At 44.1% G+C, this 22,695-nt stretch overlaps 1 protein-coding gene across 3 annotated transcripts; it reads right to left on the bottom strand.

Moving 5' to 3' along the window:
* Window positions 1–15,225: 15,225 nt before the first annotated feature.
* Window positions 15,226–22,694, bottom strand: GATD1 (glutamine amidotransferase class 1 domain containing 1; the record flags this gene model as incomplete). 3 transcript variants are annotated; one of them, XM_084288295.1, is made up of 8 exons in its annotated part: window positions 15,226–15,883; window positions 16,315–16,426; window positions 18,284–18,377; window positions 20,607–20,701; window positions 21,108–21,215; window positions 21,683–21,788; window positions 22,175–22,251; window positions 22,598–22,687. In XM_084288295.1, 8 exons carry the CDS (start codon window positions 22,653–22,655, stop codon window positions 15,880–15,882), a joined length of 654 nt encoding a protein of 217 aa, XP_084144421.1. The 3 variants fall into 3 exon arrangements, with proteins under 3 accessions (XP_084144421.1, XP_084144420.1, XP_084144422.1); XM_084288294.1 differs by lacking the exon at window positions 15,226–15,883 and having other exon boundaries at window positions 16,311–16,426; window positions 22,598–22,694; XM_084288296.1 differs by lacking the exons at window positions 15,226–15,883; window positions 16,315–16,426 and adding an exon at window positions 18,016–18,155.
* Window position 22,695: the final 1 nt, after the last annotated feature.

The raw sequence follows: 22,695 nt of genomic DNA, 5'->3' as shown, positions 1-22,695 counted from the left end.
ATAGTCTACATAGTGCTGCATGTGCCCTGCACAGGACTGGGAGAAGTGCCAGGCTATCAAGGGGAGATGAAACTGCCTCACAGGATGGTTCCAGCCCCCTTTGCTCTTAACAGCAGCAGGCAACTGTGAGAAGCAGGCCATGGTAGAAAGCAAGCTGTGCAGAGGGAGGTGGCCTTTCTCCTTTCAAAGGTCAAGCTAGCATTAAAGGCTTTATACCCTGCCCACACCCCCCTACGCTGTGCCATGCAGCCATCCAACCTACTGCTGCAAGTCATAAAGTGCCAGTACAATGATTTAGAGCCCTGTAATCTTTAAAAACAGAGTGGTTGAATCCTGAAACTGAACTTAAAGGACTGCAGAGATGCCACTGCCCAAGGCTGTAGGCTGTTTGGATCTCACTTTCTCAATCTGTCTGATTTCTGTCCCAGAGCATGAGGAGAGATCCCCAGCTTTTTAGCAGATCACAGCTTCCAGAACAAGCAAATTTATTTCCAGCCATAAACAGACTTAATACATAGAAGTATGTTATACATAATATACATAAAAGTCAGTTATGACTTCCTCACAGTGGATGAAGCTTTCAACCAGTCACAAATTCCCTGGAATAGTTTGAATAAAGTTGCACACCACTGTTGAAAGATTGACAACTGTAGATATGATATACATGCAAGACCATGGCAAACCAGAGATGACACCTGAAAGGTAACAACTCATATGCAGGGAATTAAACATGTTTTCTAAAAACTGCTGTTACAATAATCCTGTCAGAATAACTGTCAGAAAAGATTGCAGGGTAGGATGGCAATCCTCAGCCAACAACAACAGCAAACTTTCCCCACAGCAACAAGTCTACTTAAGCTAACAAACTGGAAACACATGCAACATTACAGATGAAGAGCTTGAGTATCCCATTTTTTGAAGAGCAAGGAGACCTGGAGCTGTACAAGAAGTAAATACAAACTGCTCTAGAGGAGGTTGTGTAGTTGCCATTGGTCTCCCTGAAAAGCAAGAGTCTTCCTCAGGCTCACTGACAGGTGGTAACCTCTCCACAGGCTGTTACCTCACATAGGTAGCAGGATGATATTCAGTCATCCACAGCTTACATAAAGGCAAGCATGTCTTAATGCCTGACTTCTTAGCAAAAGAATTAGCAGGTATTTTAGGCCACTACTACGTTCTTACGGGTGGAACGGTTCAGGCATTACTTACTCTGCACAGCTTCATTCTAGATGCAGCACAGAAGGACCTGTCTGAACTGTGCTCTGGTATCAACAGGAGTCATTTTTGCTGATCCCTTTACCTTTTACATGTCTTTGTGAGCAACCAGCTTTGCACCATGTCTAGGGGAGAATTCAGGCATGCAGAACTTGGAGGCTTGCTGAGTTGGGCTGTTAGCGACTTTGAGCCCCATTTCAGCTTCAGCCAGTTCCTGTTACAACCATGGATGGATCTTTCTCCTTGTCGTGGTTCTGCTCGAGTGGGCAGCCGAGCTCCACCACAGCCACTCTCTCACTCCCCCTCCTCAAAGAGGAATGGGGAGAAAATATGTGAAAAGGGCTCAAGGATTGAGATAAGGACGAGAAAATCACGCAATAATTATTGTAACGGGCAAAACAGACTCGGCATAAGGAGATAGTAAGATTTATTGCCTACAACTAACAAGCAAGAGAAGTGAGAAAACAAAGGAAAAAAAAACAAAAGCACCTTCCCCCCATCCACCCTCTTCCACCTCCTCCCCCCGAGCGGCGCAGGGGAACGGGGAATGGGGGTTATGGTCAGTCTACAGCACTTCTTCTCTGCCGCTCCTTCTCGGTCACTCTCGTCCCCTGTGCTGTGGGGTCCCACCCACGGGATGCAGTCCTTGATGAACTGATCCGGCGTGGGCTTCCCACAGGCAGCAGCTCTTCCAGAACTGCTCCAGATATGGGTCCGTACCACGGGGTCCATCCCTCAGGAGAAAACTGCTCCAACCTGGCTCCCCTACGGGCAGCAGCTCCTGCCAGATCACCTGCTCCTGCGTGGGCTCCTCTCCACGGGCTACAGGTCCGGCCCAGAATCTGCTCCGGCAGGGGTCTTCCACAGGCGGCAGCCTCCATCGGTGCAGGGCCACCTGCTCCACCGTGGTCTCCTCCACGGGCTGCAGCGTGGAACCCTGCTCCACCGTGGTACTCCATGGGCTGCAGGGGGACATCCTGCTTCACCATGGTCCTCACCACAGGCCGCAGGGGACTTCTGCTCCGGCGCCTGGAGCACCTCTCCCCCTCCTTCTACACTGACCTTGGCGCAAGGCTGTTCCTCGCTCCTCTCACTCTCCCGGCTGCTGTGTGGCGCAGCGTTTTTTCCCTGTCTTAAATATGCTCTCACAGAGGCGAAAAACAACATCGCTTATTGGCTCGGATCTGGAAAACAGTGGGGCCCTTCCCAAACATGGGGCAGCTTCTAGATCTTTCTCACAGAAACCACCCCTATGGCTCCCTGCTACCAAAACCTTGCCACGTAAACCCACTACACTCCTAAGAAGCCTTTGTTTTCAGCCAGCCTGCTACTGCTCTGCCCAGCATCTGCACCCTAAACCACCTCCCTTATGCCAGTTAAAAGCCTATAGGGGAGGATCTGCTCCAACATTAGATGAACAGCTCCACTGGTCCCAGTAAAGCCCTGCCATTTTGCCCAGCAAGCTCTGGTTTGGTCAGCAGCTAACAAATCCTAATATTCAGGCTCAGGGAGCTAGCAGACGCTCCAGACCCATCAGACATAGCTGTGTTTTCACAGGGCTGGACCGTCAGCAAGAAGTGTGCATAAACATAAAGCACACAGGACTCACATTTGTCATCTCAGCTTTCACAGCAGGTTCCAGATGTTCTCCAGCTGCCTGGTGTTTGCACACTGCTACAAGCAGCCAGGAGACAGCTCAGGGGAGAGTGAATGCTTACTCAGGGAAAAAGCTGGGAAAGCAGAGAGGAATCTTTCCAGTGGCTCATCACAGCACCCTACAGATTGCTCACAAGCATCAGTGAGGTCTCCTAAAGGCAAAAGCCACCCCACGGGCGTGCAGGCTGTACATCACATTTCCAATCTATGCCATGGAAAGCAGCATGGTCAGAGTTAGGACCGACACAGCACCTGAAAGGCTCCATGCTGCTGTGCTGGTACAGCCTCAACACCAGCACGCTTCTTTCCCTGCCCTCTGCCAGTGAGTAATTGTGAATATATCTCTCAGCTACATCACCAAGAGCAGATTTCCCCTCCCGAGATAAAGGTTCCCAGAAGTGGACAGTGTTCCTGCTGTTGAGGACCATCACATTAATTCTTTTCATTCCATTGTCAGGTGTTTTTACATTACCATGGGATTGCTTCTCATTATTCCACTACCAAAGATGGGATTTGCAGGGCTGTAAACTGCACTTCCAGACTCTCAGTGGCAGAAACAGAAACCAGTGCCATAGCTCCATGCCATGGGAAGAGTAACCACTCCCCAGGCTCTTCTACTTAGACTTGGAAGATTTCCCACCTGCGGTAAGGCACGGCTTTCAGTGCTGTTGCCCAAGCTTTGATTTGAAGCAAGAGGCTGCTTTTGCCTCTGTTGCTTCTGAGCTAGCCCTGAAGCAGCTTAAATGGAGCCTCAAAGCAGAAAACAGCACCTCAGTCACTGCTCTACTCCACCAGCCTCAGCAGAAGCCTCCCTCCAGCTCCAAAATCCCCTTGGAAGCAGTGCCCGATTTAGCAGCTCAGGTAACTGGGAGATTTGGATGAAATTCCTGGCTCTGCCATAGCCTCCCTGAGTGACTTGACAGGAAGAGCTGGCTACCTCCATGTCCTAGTTCCTTGTCTGTAAGACTGCAGCAGTGCTGGCTTTCCAAACTTTCATTAGGCTATTTAAGCTGTCAGCCCTTCAAACTGAGACCACAGGCAGTCAGACAGCACATGGGATCGCTGGTCATGCAGTACTTAGACATGAGACAGAAAGCATCATTTAATTTTTCAAGTGATCCCAGGTTTTTCCACAGAAAATAAATAAAAGATGGGCCTTTGCAATAGCAAGAGAGCACACAATGCATTTCTTAACTTATTGTTAAATGCAGTCTTCAGCTCAAGTGCTTTTTAGAAACCAGTTAAACTTCTGACAAGCTTGTGGATCGGGTGGCTGAGCATCCTTTGGGATGAGGCTTACCCACTCAGAGCTGCTTACTGCTCTCTACATAAGGAAAGGCACATTTTACAGTTGATCCTAAAGATTTCTTCCTGCACGTTCATGTACCATAAACCAATAAAACATATAGGGTACATGGGTCTATCCTGTCCCTGAAAGATTAAAAAAATATAAATCAGGATCTATGCCAAAATACAAATAAAAAACAGAAGGATGATAGCAGCCAGCATCCCTGATGCGGGGATGAACAAGAGCCAAGGCTCCACCACACACACAGAGCAAGCCTGGAACATTACCTGCAGCCTAGCCACCAGGAGCCAAGCAAATTTATATAAGTGGAATAAAGTTTATCACCAAGACAGAGCTACAAGAATATAGCAAAACCCTTCTTTGTCTCTGTACTTCATGTGGCAATGGAAGTCAGATTTCCTCTCTACTGGGGGAGATCTTCCAGCAGCTCCAGTCACTTACCTGGGGTCATGCAGTGACACAGTCATCAGTGCCTCAGCTGCCCACACCTAGAGCCACAAAGCGCATTGAGCTGAGCTTACACTTCCCCCATACCAGCTCTCCCGAATGTACAAGGGACTGATACATGAGATATGCTCACAGCACAGCAAAATTCTGCCTCTGAGGAAGCCACAGGACATGCTGTTCCTTGATAAACCCACAGGATCCCAGGTCCTCCACAGTTTCTCAACTGCTGCAAGACCCAAGGAAATGAGAAACAACAGTGGCAGCAATCCAAAAAAATATTAGTATTGCGCTGCTCTCCTAGAAGAATCTCTACAAATAAGTCCGTGGAGGACAGCAGTGACAGGGCACAGGAGGTGCAGGGGTTCTCAGGCAGGCTTGGTCTCATCACAGCATCTGTCTAAAGGCACGTAGTGATCTTGATGGATGTTTTAGTGGTTATTTCTTTAACCAGTTCACACTTCAACTGCTTTTTGTAGATGTTTTGCCTCATGTTTTGATGTTTCACATCACAGATTTGAAATATGGTTTAAGTCATTGTAATTAATGACTTTAGGGAATGCCAGAGCAGAGCTTTTATGGAGAAAAAAGTGAGGATGTTGAGTTGAGGCTTAAAGTCAGCTATGAACGTTTCCCTGAATAAAATTATTAAGCAGGGCTAAAAGGAAAGCTGAATGACCCTGCATCACCTGAAACAGGAGAAAAAAAAACAGCTCATCGCCCTGTTCCAGCTGCTCAGCTCAGCAGGTATTGCAGGCATAGTGGTGAAACCACAGCAGGTGGGTTCTGGTGCACTAACACATCTTTTTGTGCACTTCTTGGTGTAGGCAAGAGCACCAGAGCTGCCAGCCCTCGCTGACAGTCATTATTGAAAGCAGTCAGATAATAAGGCAACATCAGCAGCAGACTCCAGATAATTGATTCCAGAAGGCACCTCATCAAGGCATGCAGAACATTCATCCCATAAACAGATTTCCTCTCACAGGGCTGAAATCAAATTGAGTGCTAATCACTAGCATACAGCCCCAGGCATTTCCTGGCAGCTGGGAGAGGGATGGTTCAAGCCACTACCATGGACACTCAAAACCCCAGCACACCAGCTCTGAGCAAGAAAGCAGTTTTAGGGTAGCGATAAGCTAGGGACAAGATGCTGCGCGGCACTGAGCAGTAAAACTGCAAGCTGCTGGGCTCTCAGCTCCCACAGAGGGCTTCTGTGGTCTGCCAGGACTACTCAAGCTACAGGAAAACTAGAAATAGAATTGATTACTTTTTGAAGATTTACTGAGGGATCAGGAAGGGCTTTACCTTTACACCAGTTGCTAGAAATCTGCTCCTAAGCTACACCAACACTCACTTCCTTCCCCACTCCTCCCAGCTCAGATCACATCTGTGTCCAGTGCTCTTTGGCATAGCACTGAACCAGATTATTTCACAGCTTTAAACCATTTCCTAGGCAGAGTGAGGTATGGGAGATGAGGGGAATCGTCTGTTATCTCCTTCCCATTTGCCATAAGGAAACATTTCTTCCTATTCCTTTAAAAACCATGAATTTACTTCAGCCACACAATGCAGAAAGAAACATTTACAGATCTCTGCACTACATGTATAGGTTTCAGCAGCAGTGCAAGCTGTAGGTTGGTTCCCTGCTGCCCCTCTATAGCAGGGAGGGTGATTTCTGCTGAAATCCAAAACAACTGCCTGCTCCTCTGAGGAGCTACAGCAAGAACACCAGATCAGGACTGGAAACATTCATAATAGGATCAAGCAGCTGAGCTTGGCTAGTTTCCAGTTCCAAATCACAAATGAGGTCTTAACAGTAGCAATCATGAATCACAGCATCTTTTGGGATGGAAGTGACCTTTAAGGATCATCTAGTCTAACTACTAAACCATCTGTGGCAGGGTCACCTCCTACCAGACCAGGTTACCCAAAGCCCCATCCAACCTGGCCTTGAGCACCTCCAGGGATGGGGCATCCACAGCTTCTCTGAGCTCCCATCTCACCACCCTTAGAGTAAAGAGAAAAACAGTAATTTTCCCCCACACACACCTGAGAGTGTTACTCAAAGAAAAAAAAATAATATATATATTATTACCCTTTAAAATGCAGCTCAGGTCATAGGACCCCATTAACACACATCCAGAAGCAGCAGGATCAGACATCTCCAAGCTCAGGCACAGATGAGACTGTGTTTGCCTTCACATAAAAGCAGAGGACAGAACCCAAGGAAACAGATTTTGTAAAGCTATCCTCTAGCCCAGTGGGCCTCATATGTGATTTCACAGCCTGGAGGTAAAAACAGACATTTTACAAAAAACCTAGATGGGTCCCTCAGCCTGGTTCAACGTGACTTTAAAAGACAAGGTCTGAAACCTCTCGAGCAGTAGCCCATGCAAAGCAAGAAGATAACACACAAAACGGAAGTGCAGCACTTTCTATAGGTAGCTCAGATTGTTTCACAGTATCCCCTTTCACCTGTTTCTGGAGTTTTGTTATGTTTCTTAAGAACTTCACTGTGGAAACACCCATTCCTCCTTTCCAAAGCAAAACAGCTCTTGGGAGGGAAAGGGGGGGAAAAAAAAAAAAAAAAAAAAAAAAAAACAAAAAACAGATAATTAATAGCATGCCACCCTCCTTTACTTAACTCACATCAAGCCATAACTAGAGAACTACAAACAGTTATTTTAAGATCAGAAACACACATATAACCCTCCACCCTAAAGCAGTTCAAGATCCTCACGTCGTTCATCCACCTTTGTTTAGTCTATAGGCAGATCTCCCCTCAAGGGGCACAGAGGGGGAGTATCAGAGTTCAGGAAAGAAAGGGTTTATAAATAATACAAACTCTGCAGAGAGAAAGGAGCACACACTGCCCTCCTCTAACCCCAGAGATCCCCAGAACTGCCCTCCCGCATACAACTTGAATGCCTGGGGCCATGATGGGGACACTGCAAGGTGTCTCTTCGTACTTGAGGAGGAACTTGGCTCCACTTTCTGCAAGAAATATCCCTTCTGCCTCCTGGACAAGACAAGTGCCCTGTGCCCTCACACCACCAGCAGAGCCACAGGACCTGGAACCTCATGCAGCTGGGGGAGAGCTGCCCAGGGCCAGCAGCAGCATTCAGGTACTCACTATTGCTCAAGAGACAGTAACTGCAGTAGCAGGGGAAGGGAAGGCAGGAAAAACGTGCACACAGAGCACCCTTGCCCTCACAATCTTTTTCAGGCTTCATTCATTTCTCCCATGGTCATGCCTGAACCCATTTTATGAATTCCTTCTAGCAACTGCCCAGGTCTCTATAGCCTCATTAGACTAAGAAACTCAGGGTAGGAGACACTTGATGTCTCTCTGAAAAGCTTTTAGCTATCACGGTCATAACAACAAGCCTAGAAATGCTGAAACTCACCCTCCAGACACAGCCAATATGGATGAACAATAAGGGATGAATCCTAAAGAGCCAATATACATGTTTTAAAACTTGAGTTAAAAATCATTAAACTCACCCAGAATCAGTGACTCTTCCCAGACACATAAGCCAAACCTTCCTCAAAGCCTTTGCAAACCCTTAGGCCCTGAAGGCTCCCTTAAACACTTGCTCTACACCTGAGCTGAATTACCAGGGCTCCCCACATGACGGGCTTCACTTGGGCTTCCACAGCAGAAGAGTCAGAGATAAGCCTTCTGCCTGACGGGGACAAAATTCCCAAACTCTAAGAGGAAACAGTGTTGTATCTCCCTATACACAGGGGTCTGGCCCACACAGTGGGATCATGCAAGTGTTTGTGCATAGAGGTCCTGACTCCTGGAGCATTGCTGTAGGAGAAAAGCATTTGTTAAAGTTACAGAGCCTCCAACAGCAGCAGGCTTTGCTCAGGCAAGTACCTAAGCAAGGGATCGATATGGGCATTTTAAGCTTTTATTTTCACTGTAGTTCTTAGGCAGTGAAATAAGTAGTAGAAATATGTATATATATATATAGTATATATAGTAGAAATATATATATATATATATATATATATATACACATATAAAGACCCCAGTAAAAAGGAAACATTGTTTAACAGACTGTGCAGACATTTTAGGTTGGGAGCACAGAATACAGCTGGGAAATGAATGATTTCTGTTTTGCTGACATAATTGAAAAGATCACACAAAACAATAAAAACTATGAGAAAACAAATTTGGGGCTTACTATAAGCACGCTAAATGAAACTAAAAATCCAAAATTCCTTTTGTTTGGGATCAAACATAACATTTTGTCTCCCAGCTTTTTCTGCGGCCTTTAAAAATATCTGTTAGTATAAAAAGAAAATATAAAATTTAATAACCTCCTGCCAACACGAGAGAAAGGAACTGAGCCAGCCCCAGCAGCACACTCAGCCGAGGTCTGGGAAAGGACCAGCTGTGCACCACTCTGCCCCTGCACAGCATCTGGCTCTGAGCTGCAATAATGCCACAAAACAGCTATCATAAAATGCAGGATTGGCAACAAATGTCATCAGAGGCCATTGGAGTTTTTTCCCCAAATATCCATGAGTCTACCAGCCCTTTACTACGTGCTTTGGCCATGCTCCTAACCCTTCATCAGGTTGGAAACTGCTGCTTGGTCTCCCCCTGTCTCTTTTGCTCTTACAAAAAACATGACCCATAGAGACGTGCAGGTTTACTTCAAGGTGTTTCCCAGCCTGAGGACTTGATGTCTTATCTGTGGAGGGCTGAGGTGATGCCTGGAAAGGAGGCAGGGGCAGGCTCCTTCCCTGATAGCTGTTCTCTACAAAGCTGCCAGGCTTTTTAGCCTGGAAGTCTTGGAAAGATTGTACAGAATTTTTATCATCCAGCACTGGTGTTCGAAGAGAAAACTTCTCTTCCACTGGAAAAAAAAAATAATAAAGCCTCATGAGTGTCCAGAAAGCAAAGAACAAGCAAGTAACTCATGACTGTATCTGATGGCAGGGTTGGTTTGCTTTTCTGTGATCCATGGAGGAGTCCAGCACCGACATGATCTTGCCATGATCCTCAGCACCTGATGCCCTTTTCTAGTCTTTCTGCAGGATAAGGGACTTGAAGGTCCTGGGCTCCATAGGGTTGTACTCCTGGGGCTTCACAGAGGACATCTGCAAATGTCCTGGCAAGACAGCAACTGCAGGGGACCCTGCCAGGCTTCTGTGTGCTGTGTGGCCACTGCACTGTCGGGGTGAGGGCTGTTAAGGGCCATGGCAGGCCCTGCTGCTCAGTTTTGATTTCAGCATAATGGAACAAAGCGTATGATTATTATGACCTGTACAATTTTGTTTTTGCTTTACCCCTGGGGTCTAGGTTATAGTCTGGGATCAGATGTGTTTGGATCATGCAGAGGATCTGCAAAGGGGTCTCTGACTTGTCTTGGAAAGTTCACACAATTGCAGCACCCTCCTGACAAAATTGCCTTAGGAGATGTAGCATTTCTAGAAAGCAGAGGGGACACTTGCCTTGCTACAGCCTGCATCGCCCAGTTGCAGCCTGATGCTCAGCCTGGCATCCCGTTGCACTGATGATTGGGGATGTTGTGCACAAGGAAGGAATTCAGCCTCATCTCTGCAGCACTGTCACAGTACAAGCCCTGTTCCCTCATTCCCAGGGATAGCTGGCTCCAGTTTATATTGCTGGTGTTTGATCCAGGAGATCAAGGGGCCAGAGCAAACCCACAAGCAGACCAAAGGAGCTCCTCAAACTCACCTTAGGTGGCAGCACAGCTGTTTAAATCTCACTTGATTGCCCAAGATTGGACATGAGCAACTTGAAAGAATTGGCTACAATTCAGAGTTGGCCCTCGGCTTCACATAAAGAAAAAATGCAAGGTGAAGAAAAAGGGAGAAAAAGTGTTTAGCAACAGCCTGTTCCATGTGGGGATAAATCCTACCAAGGAAAGCATGCAGGGTAGCATTAATGAACGAGGCACCAGAAGATGACAACTATTGAGGCTTTCTTGGCAAGAAGGATTTCTAACTGTGCCACCCTCATCCTCCTAAGAAAGGAAGGAACATGGGGCAGCAGACCCTCTGGTTATAGCTTACTGGGGAGCCACAGGTACAGCTTGCTGCATATAGATTAATGTATAATCCAGCATTAACGTGCATTTCATGTTAATGTAGTGTTACAGCATTTTGCCTCTTGTTCAGCTGTATGCCATCTGCCCAGCCCAAGTACACAGACTGGGAACTGAGAAGAGGAAAGCAATATTTTCGTACTTGGTGTTTGGCGATCGAGCTTGCTGGTGGCTGAGGAGGAATGTGAAGGCTTGTGTGGAGCAGCACCACCACCTTGTGGGAGGCTGCAGCATCCCAGGCAGCCCTTCCTTTCCACAGTTCAAACACCAACTAACCACTGAGCACAAATGCAAGGTTATCAACTTCCTCATGTGTTTGCAGGTCTCTAATTTCATCCACAAGGCAGGGTGGGGGGAAGCTTTTCCTCCCTCAAGGCAGGATGCTGCTCCCAATTGCTCTCAGTACCTCCTGTATTCTTTAAACATGGTTGCAAGAGATTACAGAAGAGCAGAGCTGTTGGAAAAAGGGCTGCTAGGTCCACACAACTGACACGGTAAGTCAGTTCCTTTATTTTCAGCTTTCCAAGACAGCCTTTCACTGGCTTAGCCATCAAGATGGACTAGAATAACCTCAATTTCTGATCTACTGTTAGAAAGAGCCCTATTCCCCCTTCTTACAGAGGGGAAACACCACTGTAAAATTTATCAGTCTCAGGGCACAGACTAGTCAGCCCCTCACTCTCTGTATTGGCTCTTGACATTAAAGCGGGAGACAACACAAGCATTAAGGAAGAAAGGGTAGCCTCCCTTTAAGAGACTCTCTAAAAGGAGGCCAGTATTTTTCATGTAATATTTCATTAGTCTACCTTCAGGGTGCAGGAAACAGCCCAATGCAAGCATAAAATTGTTTTGATGCAGTGGGAGAGGCCAACCAACACCTGCATCACCACGACAGAGCAGACAGAAAGGCAGGCACGATCCAAGACGCTCTGTTTCTATTTGTATTTTGTCTAGCTAGTACATGCCAAGAGCAACAGACTTGCCTGCTGTCCTCCCTCAGTAAAACACATTATTCTCAAGTCTTTGTCACCTTGTTCGGTGCCTCCTTCTGCAGCTCTGCTGTGCTCTGAGGACTGAATGCATCTGGCTGTTCCCAGAACAAGCAGAGGGATGTGCGGGAGAGAGATATTCAGAGGAGTAACCCTAACTGCCTCAACAGCAGCAGTTGGTAGAGAAAAAGGTGCTACTAGTGCGTAAATCCTGTTACAAGTCCAGCTACAACAAGTTCAGACAGGGCTCTGCTCTCTATTTCTCAGCACAGACTGCTGCAGACACCTGAGTTAATAGCCTGCTGAGAAGCATGTACCCTCTTTGAGAGGATTGAGGTGACTTACCCATGGTGTCACGCAACAAACAGTGAGCAGTCTGGGTAAAAGACTTTCAAAGCCTCAGTCTGGTCCTCTGTCCCTGAGACTGATCATGCCTCATCAGCCCACGAGGGTAGGGGAGATTTACGGTTCAAGAAGAGCTTCTCCCTCCCTAGGTAGAATAGTCCTCTAATCTGAACAGTCAGCATTCAAGGATGAATTATTACACTGCTGCTTCCTCCCCTATGCTTTCCTCCAGGATAATTCTTTTTTCTCATTTTCACCAATAAAATAACCAGCCACTGCAATGAACCATTACCTAGTGCATTCAAGAAACCCCCGTGACCTGCAAGATGGGAAGACGGCAGCAATTACTGCCCTGTTGTAGGCCTACCAAATAAAGGCTTTGGCAATTTGAGGTTTGGCCTTAAAATGAGCAAACAGCAGAAGGGTTGAGGTGGCTGCAGGAAGACACCTCCATTAATGCAGTGCCAATGACCAGCTGCTGATCAGCGTCTCAGCCAAGTCACTTGGTGGTACAGCCCTGCCAAGCACTGAGCACCAAGGTGCTGCTGCTGTTCCCTTCATCACAGAAAGGGGAAGAGCAACTCACCTCCAGGTCATAGTCAGATACAGCCTTGCCCCATAAGGGTCCAAGACATCATGAACCACCCTGTTGGCCTTTCAATAGCCCACAAGAGTATTCAGGGAAAAAGAGTTATTAATATAATCCCTTTCTGAGCCACGAACTGCAGGGTCATTTGAAGACTTGAAAGCATCAGTTTGACCAAGCTTCCTGCTTGTTCTTCAGAAGCAGCAAGTGATCATTGCCTTCACTGGGCAGCACAAAGCCAGAGCTAAGCACCTCTCCAGAAACCTTATCTTTGCACACCAGATGCAGTCCTCAATTTGTGCTGTTAGTTGTTGCCCAAATCTATGCAAACATGAGACAAGGGACTAACTGCAGGCTTCACTCCAGCCAGAGACTGCAGCTTGTCAGCTGTCCCTTCTCTTCTCAGTTCTTTGAATTTCAAGGCAGACAAAGAAGTCATTTTGAAAGACTCCAAAGAAAAGTTGTACAGCTTCTGTCTCTCCTCCACCATTGAGGTACTTTCCTCATTCCCCTGTTTTCATCCCCCTGCATCTGCTGTCTGAAGCAAGCACTGACTCTGACCTTGGGAGACCTTTCAGACCTATGGATACAACAGACTAGACAGGAAAGCTGCTCTCTTCTCCATGGAAAAAAAAAAAAAAAAAAAGTTTTTACATTTGCAGACCACAGCTAATATGAATCTGAAGCAAGAAGTATGCTACAATCCTCCAAACCAGACATGCTGTTGCTTGTGGCCTGTACTTTAACCCCATTGTTTTTATGTAGCTTCAAAATAAGCAGATGTTACAAAACCATACTGGAAACTTCCAGGATGAAGAAGTAAATGAAAGCATTGTGAAAGGTCACCAACTCTCCAAATATCTTCTTGAGGTAGATTAAGAGTGCTATTAGTTCTGTCTGCACGTGGTACAGATGTCAAATGATAGTAAGCAATAACTACGGATACTGCCTCCACATTCCAATCCACTAACCCCAGCTCCCAGTCCTCCCAAAAAAATCAGGATAAGACTTTGCTGAATGCCTCTAGCATGACATTAAACAGCCACACATTTTCTACTTCAATTCCATCTTTCCCCCAGTTTTAGAAAAAAAAAATACTACCTCAGTTGGAAGGCACCTACAAAGATCATCCATGCCAACCGCCTGACCTCTTTTAGGGCTAACCAAAAGTTAAAGCATGTTATTGAGGGCATCATCTAAAAGCCTCTTGAACAGTGACAGGAATTACCCCTCTCTAGGAAGCCTGTTCCAGTGTTTGAACATCCTCATGGTAAAGAAACATTGCTTCATGTATTTGCACACATCCCCTCTCCAACTACTTTCTGCTGGGTTGCATTGGGTCATGCAATTCTTCCTCTTTTTCAGAAGCAGCTTCAACACTAGGGACCATTTGGATTGAGGAGATGCCCGTGTGAAAGAGTGACAATAGACACTAACTCTTCCATATGTTCTCACAGGGCAAGAAGGAAGCATTGCAAAATCTAAAGGCAACGTACTTTGTACTTTAGTGTAGTTCCTGATAGTGGCACAAACAAGGCAGTTTCAACAGGTCCTGGCTGCTAGGAAAAAACATACAATGGAATTGATCAGAGCCTGCAGTGGTCTGAACACTTCTTCACCTGGTAGCTTCTTGAAGAGACTGGACAGAAATTTTCTTAAGAAAGCAGGACACAGGGTGGTCACCAGTATTCAATTTTTACAGGCAAGCATTGAAATGTCTAATGATTCTGGCGAAGTTGCATGGAAGCAGTCTGAGTGGTACTACAGACATGTATCTTCTCAGGTGCTTCTGGAAAGATTTTACTTTGCAGCTGCAGTCAGGGCCTAGATCCAGAGTGGCAAAGCTCTCATCTTACAAGCCACAAAAGTTGCACCTACCTCCTCTAAGATCCTGAAAACCTGACTCAAACCCCTCTTAAGTTCCCTACACAGAAGCTCAGGCAATCAGTGGAATCTATGGTGGGGAGCTTCACCTTTACTTAAAATTTCTGGGGACAGAGTCTCCTTGCTGTAGCTTTGCAATGTTCAACACAAAGTTACCATAACTCCGAATACTTCTGCAATACATACACAAAAAGTTTTCCACATCATTTCACCAGACAGCCCCCTAAAAATCCAGATGGAAATTTTGTCCTGATGGTGACAGATGTTAAATCCCTGAGAAGGCTTGTCAGAAACAAAGATTTAAACTACCAGATCTACAACTATTCTTGTTATGAATATTCCTTTCCACGCTCAACTTCAATTTGCACCTGCTGCTCAGAAAGAAAGCCAGATTTGATCTATTTGTTGCTCAGAAGATGTGATCCATGTTATCTACTAAACTTTTTCCTTTGTCCATAAAGTTCCAGCAACAACCGCAATGTACTTGCCAGAGAGAAATATTTCAACCATTGAAAAGAACAAACAACATTACACACCACAAAGCAGAACAGCTAACAGAAGACCATTTAAAAAAATCAGCTGAGCTGACATTTTAAACAAATCCATTAATGTGAACATACAAGGCAAAAAAACAAGGACGCATTATGCCAACAGTAGCACTACAGAAAAATGTCTTCAAAACAAATGGCTCTGTTTTATTGTTTAGCTATACATTTTCCATTCCATTCTAAGGATACATGAACATCACAGACATTTAAAGTTCAGACAGTAACTTTGTGACCTACCAGCAGAAAGGTAAGAACACATGAAATTGCATTTCACTGAAGCACTAGATGTAGACTTTTATATTTAAACCACAAATGCCAGATGATTCCCTAATGTCCAAGTGCTCTTTAGGGTAGAATTACTAATGGCCAGTAAAATGTCAACCTCAAGCAGGGTCTTCAGCTTCATCAAATCATACTCATGGCCATGGATTTTTATTTTTTTAAGATATAGTTTTCCACAACTCTAAGTTAATGGCCTATAGAGAGGCAATAAAAAAAGATGTAGTAACAAAAGCAAGGTGGTCTCATAATTGCTTCTGAAGTGTGATGCACTTCCAAGTTTCCTTATTCACAACCTTCATCCATTCAGTGTGTGCAAAACCTGGCATTGCCACTTCAATGTCAGTCACTTCATAGTCCAGGATAGACATTTAAAGACATGTTTTATCCAGTTAACAGACAAGGAAATCCTTAGCCTGCTGGCTCATCATCCATTCTGTTTGCAAAGAGACCTGCTCTTTCATTTCTTGCTGAATGAAACATCCAAACATGACATGACTTGTTAGTCCACAGCTAAGAAGGGGCTTCTAGCACCCATTCACCTAAAGGAAAAAAGATTTGTGGTTATTTACATGTTTTCTTCTAACTGATAAGATGAAAAAGATAGACAGCCAAGCTATTACCAAAGAACAGAAATCTGTTCATTCCCAGAATCCTAAAATACAGTGACCGAATGCTAACTTGCCAAAGCATAAAAGAAACAGATGTTTCTCATAACATGTATTTAACAAAGCTTACTGTTTTATTCCACCAGCTTCAATAGATAGCTGTGTACTTCCCAGCCCTTTTTAAACTTTTTTTTTTTAAATACTCACCAATGCTTTTTTTCCAAAAGACTCAGACTGAATAGGTAAAGCAAAGACAACACATACTTCAGCAGTTAGATAAAAAAATTGTCTGGGGATAAGACCCCTGAAAGCAAAGGATGCTTTGACACTACCTGGTCTTGTTCTCATTTCCCATATGGCTTTACCTGACATTGCAAAGCATAAGAAGATTCTGGACTGCTGGAAGAGTGGAATTCTCATTCTGTCCTGTCACAAGGTGCCTGTCCAGCACAACATGTACAGCATCTGGCTTGCTGGCTACATACAAGAGGAGAAAAATAACAAACATGACGTTAGTGGACACTACTTCAGTTCCAGCATTTCATCTCATAAAACTCCAATGCACAAGACCAGGATTTCCTGGGTGATGGACATGCTGAACTGTAACCCCAACAGACAGGGACAACCTCAAGCCCCCAGTCCTGAATTTCAGAGGACTTTCTAGTAGTAAGACAGCAACACTGGTCCCTTAATTCAATTAACACCAGACAGGTAAACTGCATATATCAAGAGATTTTCCTAACACAAGCCTTAGAGAAAGCTTTCTAAGTTCTAATTGCCTTGTATAAACTCTTCTTATGCAAGACATCAAAGCTGTGATTATGATGCTACAGAACCTTCAGGAAAACACTTATTTTATGGTCAATTATAATTTTGATGTGTTAATTGTTCAGTACTCCAAGCAGTACTTTTATGTTACTTCATTCCAGACAGAACCCTTATTTTGTCAGTAATAGCCAATTCACCTTCTCTTCCACCTCTCCCAGCCTCTTACTGACCTAAGTACAGCAAACCGCTTTCAAACCACTCATACTTCTCCTTCTTCTGCTTAATTTGTCAACACCTCTTCAGCCAGATACACGACATAACATGTACCACTGAAACACCAGCTTATAAACTGTCAGTACTGAACCAATTATGAAGAAAGACATAGCAGCAGCTCATTCAAAAAGCATAAAGATGCCATTTATGCACACAAATAGTCTGATGGCTATTGATGGCATAGACAGAAGAGGATTAAGCAAAGAGTATACAACAATTTGATAAGTATGGCATTTCTTTTTTTTATTGTCAATGGAAAAATAGATGCATGGCATTAGGTTCCTGGTTCTATTTCCAACCTACACCACATATGTAATATCTAATCTAGCCACCTCAAGTTGTATCAGTTCAATGGCTGGCATTATTCTGTTAAATAAAGGCTGACTTAAATACCATAGCCATCTCATTAACTTTAAGTGCAGATTCAAAAAAAATAGCAAAATAGGAGACTAAACAGCTGAAAAACAAACAATGGTTGTAAATGCTGTAAATGGTTCTGGTCTTTATTTCTCCCTGTAGCTCTTCAGTACTGAAAGAAAGGAGCTTATAAAAGGAAATTAATGTTTCCCTGCACATCCAGAAATACTCTAGAGAAGGTGACATGTTGAAATGGATATTTTCTCTCACACAGTACAGAACTTCAGGTTTTGCAGTTTGAAAGACAAACTTCCACATTTTTACTAATAATAAAACAACTAGTAATGAAAAAACTACAAAACCAGATTCACCATCAAGTATTTTATTCAAAGCTAGAGAACAACTGATCAGAATAACCAGAAGCATTCAGTGTACTGCCTCTAGCTTTCAATGCTATGACTTAGAGAGGTTAAGCTATGACTTAACCTCTCCCACCGCAGCACATACTCCCTGCTGTGTAGCCAGGAAGCAGCTGCAGAACACTGCTTCCATACAGACATCTCCCTGCAGGTATAGGCTGTGTAGCAGCAGATCAGTGGAAACTCTCCTGCAGACACTTTCCCCTGCAGTATGTATTCTGTCTTCACAGCAGGATAAGCTACCTCATGCTTACCATAGGTTAAAAAAAAGTATGGTATGGACAGCCACATAGACAATGTGCTCTACTGTACTGCCCTACTTATCCACATGCAGTATTTCATGGCACTTATTCTTCTCTTTTCAAACCCATTAGGGTTTTCAGTTATATCTGTGAAATGAGAATGCAAGATTAGATACCACATCAAAGTCCTGTTCACATGCATAAAATAGGTATACAGACATTAATTTCCAACACTTGGCCATGAAATGAAGTGCTGGACAATGGGAGTGACATACCGCTAAATGTAGCTCCAGAATCTTTCACGAAGTCTTCCACAATAATGGATAAACTGGCAAAGTTAGGCTGCCTTATTAGCTCATACACAGAGGGCTGAAAAAGATCAAAAAGAAATAATTCTTACTTTTATAGAAAATAAGCCAGGCAAAACTGTCATTTTTTCCTGTTTCCCCTACCATCCTCCCAGCTGTACATAGAAAATGCAACAGAAGCAAAGCAGGAAACTAAATGACCACAGACAGCTTCTACAGATTTTCTATAAGGAGCACACTGAAAGTTCCCATGTGAGAAAAAGAAAGTGACAACTCTTTTTGCAGATCAGCTGAAGTGTTCCTGAATTCAATCCAAAGATCTGCACTGTATGCATTTGATATTTAAACACTTCTTATTTAAGTAGAATAGCTAAGCAACATCTCTAAGATGTCACATCCATGATTCTCTCTCCCCTCAGTTGTGAAGCTTTCCAAGAATTAACACAGCATCATACTTTGCAATTGCATTTTTTAAATTCCACTTGATTCAATTTCCAAACTACTAGTTTGAGTTGCTTTAAAATATTCTGAGCGAGAAATTAGAGTGATATAATCTACTGGTCGCCATAGGAATTGAATTCAATGTTATTACCACTATAGGAAGAGAAAACATCTTGCATCCACATAACAGACAGAATCACAGCCTAATTAAGAAAAAAAAAGATCTTGATGTATTATAGCTCTGCAGCAAAGTGTTTCATCCCACAGCAAGTCTGGAGTACACTTGATCTTGATATCATGAAGCATTAGATTTTTACATCAAGATTAGTGTCCCCACTAAGAAGCTATTGCAGCTCAATATTCTCAGCATCAAGTTTGCTTACTTAACCATTCCAACTGCTTTAAAGCAGAAACAAAAATATATCTCTGTTCCATATTTAAGGCACTTTGAGGTATTAGTAAAGAGAAAGCATCCAACAAAGTCAAGGAAAAATACTGAGAACTCCTGCATCATCACACAGTGACACCAGAAACAAGTCAAAACCTTGGTGTAAGTGTTAGGGAACCTTCTTTCCTAGTAGCAGACAGCCTGATCGTCAGGTCATCAAGGTCTAAAGGTGCTGATATTCAAACATTCAGCCCTCAAAACCAAGATGTGTTTACTCTCAACTAAAGCCTAATCTTGCAGCACTGATCATCTACCTTGAAGCCATGCATGTAGCAACTCTGCAACACCACTGGCCAATATTTCTAGTACAATTGGTTTTCAGGAAACTACTCTGTGGATAAACCATTCAAGACAGGATAAAAGAACATCATGTATCTGCACTGAGGTGAGTGTGGTATAGATCAGATATTTAACTAGGTAGAGGGTGCAGGCCTGGGAACTGAACAGCATGCATGCAATTAACTTCATATAAGCAGGAGACCTGCTTAGGTGTTCAACACTGAAATGTACATTTGGAACATCTAGAGTGTCACTCATGGAGTCCAAATAACATTACTCCACTGGGAGCGGAGTATGAGAACAACTTAAATGAAAAGAAAATAGGAGTATTTAGTTGACATTTTATACACAAAGAAAAAAGTTGAATTTTACAGTTTCCAGTCCAACTATAGCTAGCCCACATCATGACTCTTATTTAAGAGGCTTTATCATAGACTGTAATACCAAATACAAGCACATCAGGACAATATGATAGCTTTTGAGCCTCAAACTTAATCTATTTGGGTGTAAATTTTCAACTCTAGAAGTAATACTATATAGGCTTGCATTACCTTGGTGCACAGGTGTAACTGCCCTATAAGTAGCCCATAAGGTCAGAAAAAAGGCAGTGCAGTAGCACAGTACATAAAACAGTGTCTGCATACTTTGTACAAACTAGCTTTTAACTCAAAAACAGTTAAGCACCTTTCTCCTCAACCCCTGAAACTTTCTCTACACATTTCTCAAGCACCTTGAGAAATAAAGTCTACCTCCAGCATTTGTGCAACAGAAAAAATAATTAAGAGCTCTCAGCTATTAATCCAAAGAGCTGCAGCAGTCATTTCCAGCATCCATAGACTCAGTCTAAAGTTTATGGAACAGTGGGAATGAAAACACTCTCGATGTGACAGCTGAAGTGAGACAATACCTTCATGCATGGTGTTGGGCCCCTTGCTAATGACAACTCTCCACACCTTGAACATAAACTAAGCATACCAGGCTGGTAACTTATGTGTGTAGGAAGTTCCAGGATAAGACCAGAAACACTGGCACCATCACCTGAAGTCACAGGCCCCTGGATAGGTAGAGAGCTTCATAACAGAAAAAGACCCCACACAGAAGTCAGATGAAAGCTCAACCTACCCCTGTCAGACTGTATCCCTGAAACACCCAGGATTTATCCTCATTGGTGGCACAACACAATGCTGCAACACCGTGTCCAACCGCACAGATAGGCTCTAGAGAAAAAAAATCAAAGAATATTTGAGAAGTTGTGCTCATCAGCAAATAGCCAAAAGCCTTGATCTATTGGGGCCTTGACGACTATTCTGGTACATCCCAAATCTTACTCTAAACCTTGAGCCCTACTGACAGAGAGCAATTTCTGCATCACTGAGGAGAGAACCTTCACAAACACATTCCAAAGCTACTGTTATTATTTTTATGATTTGCACAAAGATAGTGCTTTTTAAGAGAAGATACATTTTTCTAAAATAGCTCTTCCAGTTCTGTATGCTGCAACACTCTACAACTACTACATAAACAACTTCTCAGAACAAGTCATTGGAAGGTAACAGTCTTGCAACAATAGCAAGGTAGTATGGATTACTTGATTTAATAAAATATCTAATGATGCTCACTTACTATTCTCAGTGCTGAAATGCTGCAATATCTTAGCCAGGTACCCGCTGTTTGCAAGGTCAGTCACAGCCCCTGGACAGTTCGGAATCAGCAACGCGTGGTATCTAGCACCTAATAAGAAGGAACAGAAACTAATACAAATAAAAGAACTGACCATAAATCCATTCCAGATTTGACAAACTTATGTGATGATGTCCTAAGTCACTCAGAAACTTCACAAACTGGAAGAACTAAGCAAACTACAAGATCTATGTGGAACAGAGAAAAAGAGGTGGTTCTTAAAACAGAGAACACAATTTTTTAATGAGACATTCTTACTTACACAAAACTTAAAAGCACTGTCTGCTAGCTTCTACTTTAGGAAAATGTTTATTTCAAGAATTAATAATATGTATGATACTATAGAATAGTAAGAGGGAATTACTAATGCAAGATAAGTAAGAATAAACTACTTGCCACAGCTTCCTCTTAATACACAAGTTTTTATGCCTTTTCTGTATCCTCTAAAGACCTAACAGAAAGAAGCATATTTCCCTCATAAATAGAAATGACACAGTAGCCAACAGCGAAGACCTTACCATCAATTGACTCCAACTTGGCAGGGTTTGCATACGATTTCATGCGGAAGTCCTGTATCCAGCGCATGTTGCTCTCATTCACATCCACAAAATCAATTGACTTCCCCTAGTGGAAACATGGTTCAAAGACTGTGGTCAGTATCACTGCAGATTTCTGCTACATTTCCTGACAGATAAACATGGGATTTTGAGAGACTTTAGCTCTCAAAAACCTTAAGTTTTCAAGTTTTCCCACTGAAATGATTCTCAAATACTTGTCTGGACGCTCGTTGTTAAGAGCGTCCAGGATACTGGACAGAGAAGTTTGGAACCATACTATGGCATGCTCATATTCAGGATCAATATGAAGAAATCAGCAGTAAAAAGAAGTGTGTCTTAATCTGTAAGCGAATAAAGCATCTCAAAGAAAAGAAATAGCGTACTTCTCCCTTATCGATGGAGATATCAATTGGTTTCAGGCTGAAATCACAAAGACTGCTCGTTTTTACTTACCCCAGGGGTGGCGACTTGCAGGTTGAAAGCAGAGCTGGTGAGCGTGAAGCAGTGAAGGAAGGACTGGGCTGACACACCTGGAAGAGAGGAGCCCGGCGGTGTAAGGAAAGCACAGCGGTGTTTTAGCATCCCCGACACCAGCACGCTTCACCTAGCGAGGCGCAAAGACTCGGGCTTCCCTGCTCATCCTACAAGCTCTGAAGGATCTCAGAGAGGTATTTTAAGAGGAAAGCACAGCCTCCTGCGGGGAGAAACAAGGATGCGAGCAGCGCGTCCCTGCGGGCTGGGGGCGCAACACGGAGGGGAAGGAGGGCAGAAGGGAAGGCGCTCGTTTCCCCCAGGCGTGCCTGGGAAGCCCAGGGAGAGGACAGGGGTTGCGCAGCCCCCGGACGAAGAGGAGGAGGGGACCCGGCGGCCTCTCACCGGCGGCGGCGGCGCTGGCGACGATGAGGCAGGTGGGCTTGCCGAGCCGCTCCGACATGGCGGAGCCGGGCGGCGGGGGCGGCGGCCGTCTCCTCATG

This window comes from Netta rufina (assembly GCF_964035555.1).
Source record: "Netta rufina genome assembly, chromosome: 5".
Classification (NCBI taxonomy): Eukaryota; Metazoa; Chordata; class Aves; order Anseriformes; family Anatidae; genus Netta; species Netta rufina.
The sequence above is the reverse complement of the archived record's forward strand: the minus strand, read 5'-3'. Positions and strand labels throughout refer to the sequence as shown.